Source organism: Apaloderma vittatum, unplaced genomic scaffold, assembly GCF_000703405.1.
Source record: "Apaloderma vittatum isolate BGI_N311 unplaced genomic scaffold, ASM70340v1 scaffold6321, whole genome shotgun sequence".
NCBI lineage: Eukaryota > Metazoa > Chordata > Aves > Trogoniformes > Trogonidae > Apaloderma > Apaloderma vittatum.
The window spans coordinates 18021-25416 of NW_009699500.1; the positions used below are offsets into that span (position 1 = coordinate 18021).

The 7396-nt window shown below is 48.9% G+C and overlaps 1 protein-coding gene across 1 annotated transcript; it reads right to left on the reverse strand.

The window, feature by feature from the left end:
• Positions 1 to 824: 824 nt before the first annotated feature.
• On the reverse strand, positions 825 to 6896 carry ITGB5 (integrin, beta 5; the record flags this gene model as incomplete). Its single annotated transcript, XM_009878383.1, has 5 exons — positions 825 to 1418; positions 1985 to 2151; positions 3297 to 3413; positions 5824 to 5927; positions 6607 to 6896. Coding segments are annotated over 5 exons (774 nt in total), but the record flags the coding sequence as incomplete, so codon positions are not given.
• Positions 6897 to 7396: the final 500 nt, after the last annotated feature.

Sequence of the window (7396 nt, forward strand, 5' to 3'; positions counted from 1 at the left end):
TCTCTAAAGAGATCTGTTTATACTGAGCAAATAAGAGCTTCTGTTTATAGAGGCAAAACCAAATAAATAAAAAAAAAAAATCCGGAAGGATGGGCCCATGGCGCTTTTCCAATGTGAAGAGCAAGTCAAAACAATGAATACTACTTGGTTTTGCTTTTCCCTGGCAAGCTTCCTTCAACTGACTATTGCATGATCTGTTCAGGGCGAAGAGACAAGAGAGAAAAAAAAAAAAAGCAAAAAAACCCCTAAAAAAAGCAGGCATTAGTAATTGCTCCAGTTCCTTTCTCCTGCCAGCGGCGGCAGCCCCGCTGCAGCTGTCAGATGGGGAAACCCAAACTCCAGCTCCAGGCGAAAACAGATGGGGCTGGGGGAACAGCTGGACTTCTTCCAGCCCGGCTCCACCGGACCCCACTGGTAAATAGTCAGCAGTCTGGCTGTGTGCTCCCAGCTGCCCTCCTGCAGGCACCCAGGCCAGACACCTCCTTGCACAGCCTAAGGAATGGGTGTTTCATTTAGTTTCCTCAGCCTAAACTCCCATTTCCTTTGGGCTCCCACCAGCTTCCCATCTGTTTTAACACCACCGGCAGGGAGCTCCTTGCAGTGCTCCCCACCCTGGGTCAACACCCAGGGTATTAAATCAACATACCTTCTGCGGCAGTCACTGCGGCTCCAGCTCCTATTTTCATAGCCACGCTTTAACCGATAAGGTTCTATTAATAAATCCATCAGGGAGCAGCACATGCGCTTACAGGAGCGAGCCCCCATTCGGTCTGTCGGTGGGGAGGCTCAGCAGGGAAACGACGAACTCTACTCACAGCATCATATATGCACAATAGTTTTATTTTGGTTTTTTATATAAAAAAAATCCCTAAAGGCTGCAGAAATCTTGTTTCCTAATTTCTTACACAAATGCTTCCAACACCCTCATCTTTTTAAGCTAATTCCCCCCTCCCTCCCCCAACAACTTGCAATGGCATGGGTTCCCCTGATTTTGAACTAGTTACCCTTTCTAATGGGATATGTCTAAAGCTGCAATATGGCACCTGGTTGATTTAGTTGGCAGGTTTAATACATCCAGAAAGCTGGGGTGTGGAGTCACACATGGCTCGGAGTCCCTCAGCACAGGCAGGGAGCCTGCCTCCGCGTCCGTGCCTCCAGAATGAACCGGACTTTTCTCCTTACTGTGCAAGTAACAGGCTTTGGTCATCGACCAGTCCTGTCGTAAGGGATTCTCACCCCTGAAGAGGATCCCATCTTCAAGTGGGGAAGCAGCACATACAGTCAAGCAATTGTCCACCGCAGTCCCGGGTACTGAGACCCCATCAGTCAACTGTACCGTTGTAAGACTTGTTGAGCTTGTTGAACGTGAACTCTACATTATGTGTGGAAATAGGCTTTCGGTAGAGAGGATTAGATGCCTTTGGAGAAAAGAGTAGACAAAAAGAACAAAGGTGAGGAACAGAATCCACGTCATGGTGAAAATGTGTATAATCCTCCCTTCCTGCACCTATTAATTTGGAGATAGTGCTGCATTTGGCTTTAACTGAAATGTACATTCAGATCTAAAAGCACTGCTGCTTGTCCATAGTTTGTGCACCAGACCCACCTCCCATCCTGCCTGCAGGCACAGATGATGCCTTCAAATACTGGGCAACCCCACTGAAGCCTCCCAGAAGGGCCCGCTCACAGATCCGACCGACCAGGCTGCCACCACAGTCAGAGCTTGACCCCGACTCCCTCACCTCCTCCAGCACCGATCAGAAATACGTAATGAAATCAAAGGCTGGGCATAATTTTGCAGAGTATTTGTAACTTGCCAAGGGGAAGGGCAGTGCAATATGCTGGTCCCTGAAGCCCTACTTCAAGGCATGGACATCCACATCCCTTACACCAACCACTCTTCTCCATCGCTGCAGAGCTGTTTGCTGCAGGCGCATCCCGATAGCCACCCTGGTACCCCACAGAACCCACATCCCAGGCTCACCATTTCGTATCTGGCCCGGGAGCGTTCGCTCTGGAATCGGTCGAACTCCCGTCTGTCATGAATGGTGACGAGAAGCTTCCAGAGCGCCAGCAGGAGGATGCCGATGAACACCACGCTGCCGATCACTGCCAGCACGATCGTCACAGTGCTGGGGGCTGAGCTGCACGCTGATGAGGCGGAGAAAGTCATTAGCTCTGGTGCAAGTGTATCCCGGATCAGGATACTGGAATGTAACGACCTGCACCGCAGCCACTGAGCAAGTGCAGCAGGGCAGCAGCTAAACTAAAAAAAAGCATCAGTCCTCTCTGAAATCAAAGGGATTTTTTTAAATCATTAAATAAATTCTTGTCTGGAGGCAGGTGAGAGGCACAGCTCTCAGGGATGTCATCAGAGCCGGGATGTCACGTAGAACTTCTGGGGAAGAGCAGTGCTGCAGTGCCACCGTCCAACGGTGACGCTCATTTTTAAAGCCAGGTGACCCATGTGGGACACAGAGTGTTATAGTGCCTCTGGCAAAAGCCAGCTCAGCCTCTGGCCCACATGGAGCCAGGCGATAACAGGCACTTTAAATAAGTACATTAACTATCAGCTAATCAACTGATCTTTCAATTAAGTGCAAGCTGCAGCACAAATAAAATAAAACATGAAGTATTTCAGTCTTTCCCATACTGGCCTATGCCTCAGAGGATCAGAGCAGATCATGAGAAGCTACCGCCTGCCAGCTCGTCCTGCAACACCACATGGGGTTTTCTTTGGGAAACTGCATTGCACATGATTAAAATAAAGCTGGGAAGCACAGCTGTCTGCAGTGGCCCCAGGGAGCAGAGCTGGGACACACAGCCTTTACACTGCCTGGACCAGAGCTAGCTCTTTGGCAATGCAGAAATCCATAGGTGGTGTGGAGCTTTCCTAACATCCTGACTTAACCATCAGCGGCACTTGCACTTCTAATTTTTTTTGCTGCTGTATCTCCAAATCAGCACATGGCATGGCTTTTGCTAAGTAAATAGGCTGAGTTTAATTTCAGCATCCCAATCTGGCAGAAAGCCCTTCAGCCACTTGATAGCAATGCTAGCAGCTCAGGTGCGTGTTTGACTCTCAGAGTTCATTTTTAGTAAGCTGGGAGCAGTTAGAGCTGGGTTTCAGCACTGTAGAACACTTTTATTTTAAATTATCCTGGTTCATCTGCTCACGTGTGCCTTCATGCAGCCAGTGAAACCAGCCTTTCTGCAACATGCCAGGCTCTCCAGCAGCCCATCACCTCTCCCAAGGCAGGCTGTGCTATTAAAAGGAAACCCCAAAGAGGACCAACCTGGCTCTTTGAGGACGGTGAGGTTGGATTTCCCACTGGCAAGCTCCGAGTAGGTGAACTTCATGACGCAGTTGTTCACCGGGTAGGCACAGAGGATTGCGTTTGGGTCATCCGTTTCTGGAATGAGATGCAAAGTCACAGAGTCCTATTTTGGTTTTTTATACAAAAAAGGGATTTCCTGAAATCTGCAGAGCTCTTGTATCCTAATTTCTTATGCAAATGCTTCCAATACCCTCATGTTTTTAAGCTAATTCCCTCCCAACAACTTGCAACGACATAGGTTCCCCTGATTTGGAACTAGTCACCTCTGGGAGCAGAGGAACAGGGAGCAAGACTGGAAAGTAGCACAATTTGACCATGATTTGTGCAAATTGTACGTAAGCAGTGTCCAGACTTACTGTTTGAGAAAAGGTGGCTCTTGGCAAAGGCTGCACAGTAAACAGATGCAACCTCACATAAACACACATTCTTCCTTTGCACAAGTCTGCTTTGGCAATAAATGCAGTTTTCTTCTTAATTGGCTACATTTCTCAAAGAGTGGAAGCTGAAGAGAAAGCAAGGGGCACAGCCTCCGCCTGCCAGGACACAGACAGGGCCATCATCATCATCAGCCCATGGCTGGCTCCTGCTCCGGCTGTGCTGACCAGCTCCAGCTCTGGAAACAGTTGAGAAGTTTGTTAAAGAGGGAGATAGAAAAGTAAAATGGGAAGGGGAGAGGAGGAGGGAGAGAGGGGGAAGGGAGGAGTGTGTGCTGTTGGCAGGTTCAGCTCAGCACTGGACCTGTCACGCTCCTCCAATGCTGAAAGCTCCTCTCTGGCGTCATCAGGAATGGAGATTTAATTTTGCAGAAGCAAAGGAGATCCTGCAGAATCCAATGCAAGTCATCTAAGCTGACCAAAAGGTATCATTCTGGCTCAGGAGTCCAGTGATAGATGTCTCTGCTCTATGAAGCTCTGAAGCACTGGCTGCTTCCTACCCAGAACCAACAGGCACATGGGATCTTCCAGGGTGTGTTCATTGCAATTGAATATATAAGGTCCCATCACCTTCCGCCAGAACAACAGAGACCTATGTCTTCTGTGATAAATATCTAAATATCAGTGTTCAGCCTCTCAGTAGGGTCTCTTAACATATGCTACATGATACAAAAGCACTTGAACACCAGGAGTTGGCTGAGTTTACCTGTAAGGAAGTCCATAGTCCCCAAACAATTTTGCTATGAATATTTTGCTTTACTTCTTTCCTTAGTAGCCCAGATCTCCAACCTGTGGAGTATCATGAGCTACCAAGAGCTCAGCACCATCCACAATCTAACTGCTATTGAAGAATAAGGGTAATTCCCCAAAATGTCTTAAAACAGAAATCTGGCTGTGTTTTTTCTCTGAAAGCCATGTGGGGGGTTGGCAAACCACAGCCCAGTCTCACTTCCCAGGGCACAGTTAGCACAAAAGCTGGCTTTGGCATGGTGCAACACCTCGGCAGGAGAGTTGAACTTTAATCCCCAGTATTTGCTGGCTCCTAAGAAACGCAGGCTAGCCAGGCATCAGAAAGGAGCTTTGTGTGGTTTGGAAGAGCCTTGTAACCTCTCACAGTGTGTTAGTGTAGGTGCAATCCCCAGTAAACTGCAGGGAGGATGGAGAGAACAAGAGCAAATGTCCCAAAGGGAAAGGTAGGAAAGCCCACTGGTTGTAATTTAAAAGCTAGACACTGGATATGAGAGGAGTCAATGGGAAAAACATTCCCTGCAAGCAGCTCAGGAGAATTGGAGAGAAAGGACAAGTGAAGTAGAGTACTCCTACCTCTATAAACTATGGGAAGAGGAGGAAATGTCAGATGTGGGCAGTAATTTATCTTTGCTTGATCTCCATCCCTCCCTCCATGGTGTCCCTCCCTCCACGGGGTATTGCTAAGGCCAGGGTCAGGATTTAAAGCTGTCACAGTTGGGAGTCCCCTCTACTCCCACAAAAAGCAACCAGGGACTCACAGAATGGAGCTTGAAAAGAAGGGGGGAAACAGTCATCAGCTGAGGAACACAGGTGCGGGGTGACGTCTGGAAGAGGACACAAAGGTCAGGAGAGGAGCTTGCCATGGGGACTTTCAGCAGTTCCACCAAAGCAGAACTCATGATGTTAAAACCAGCTTTGCTTTCTCTTACAAGCTCACTTCTTCCAAGATGAATCCTCAGAAGATTAGAGAATGCCTTTTTTGGGTGATACTTTGTCCTTTTGCACTCTCCCACAGCTCATCTAATCCTCGGCCTCCTCTTGATCTCATCCCACTCTCTTTTCTCCTTGCACTGGGGGTAGTGGTTACAAGTGGTAAGATGTTATTTAAAATTAAAGGGTTATTTAATTCAATTACAGCCCAGAGAGAGGGTCACACATATCCCACATACACATAAGCATGTTACATACACATATACATTTCTAAATACTAGGAGTTTCCTGAGGCCTTCTTTACAGATAAGTCTTGGTCTGATTAGGAGAAGTTCAATGCAAGCGCCTGCAGTCCTGCTGCTGCCACTTACCGAGAACATCCACGGTGGTGATGATCTCATCCTTGCAGTGCTTTTGGCAGGTTTGGTTATCAGCCAGTCTTCCTGAGTTAAACAGCTTGCATTCAATGCAGTCCCTGCAGAAAAAACACACAGCGAGGAAGATTAAGCACCCGTCAGAAACCACATGAACGTAGAGATTCACTCCTCGGAAGGGGACTCTCTGGATGTTGGTCTGGAAGCTGCACATCTGCACTACAAGGGAAGAGCAACTTCAGGGCAAAGCACTTCCATCTCAAGGATGGATTCATTCTAGGGGTGGATTTGATAAAGGTGCAAAACAGCTGGTAGGTTTGGAGGCTGTTTGCCTTTTGGATGTCAGGAGCTGCATGTCAGGTACTGCAAAATCCATCCTGCCTGAGATCAAGGCAGACAGCTTTGCTGCACTGCACCAGTCTGAGGCTGAAGCCCAGGGCATCGCCATCTCCGTGAAGCAGGCAGTCATCCCCGCCATCCCTTCCTCTGCAGCTTGCAGCTTGCAGCTCTCTGGGCCCGCCAGCCTTCCTTGCAGAGTAGGACAGCACTGGAACTGAACAGGGACATGAACCTCCATGAGGACTTGGCCAGCAACACTTGCTGCTTCTCTACCTGGAATACTCTCAGGTTGCTGAAGTGTGGGCTCCAAGCAGCTTGCCTGGGGCTAATCACCTGGGTTTAATGAAGCAGGAGTAATTCCTTAGCTGAAAGGTCTCCCAGAAACCAAAGAGCTGCCCTTCCCACCAGCAAGAAGTCCCTCCTGAACCCTGCCGTGAATACCTTTTAGTGCTACAGACACCCGGGCAGGTGGGACACTTCTCACACGTCTCTCCAAAAGCCCCCGGCTCGGTGCACTGACACTTCCCACAGATGCAGGTGCCTCTGCCGCTGCACATCTGCCCGTCACTGGAAACACAGCTGTCCGTCTTGGTGGAGCAGTTGCAGTTGTCCCCGATGTAACCGGCGTGGCACTTGCACTCCCCGCAGTGACACTCTCCGTGGCCTGAAGGCAAGAGCAGGGGAGAGGTGTCAGCAGCATCCCGGGCTAGCGCCGGGCTCTGCAGGTGTCCCTGTGCCAGAGGGACCGGCAGCCCAGAAGGAAAAGCTGCCAGAGATACCTTGCTTGGCAGAATAACAGATGGTGATGGGAAGCACCTAGCTATCAAATTATTTAGCAGCAAAAAATAGGTACCTGATCACAGCTTCCCTCTACAGTCACTCCAGATAAGTGGGCACACTTCCCTGCCCACCGCGGAGCCTGAGCTCTGGAGAGAAATACTGCTGCTAGGCCCTCCAAATGGTGTAAAAGAGGGGGCTCTTGTGAGGGCTTCCATGTTCACTGGTCTGGCTGGTGTTTTGTATGAATTGATCTCTTCTGTCTCTGTCTGCATCAAGAGATAAGAATATGGGAACGGAGCAGCGTTCCCTTGCTGGATTTGAACCCAGCGTTTAGCAGTAAAAGGCCTAGAACACCGACAGCTTCATAAGGTCTTTTCTACCCTTCTTTCCTAACAATTTTACCCAATAAGCACTCCCAACACCTTAAAAAGCCTTAAGAAAATGAAACAGC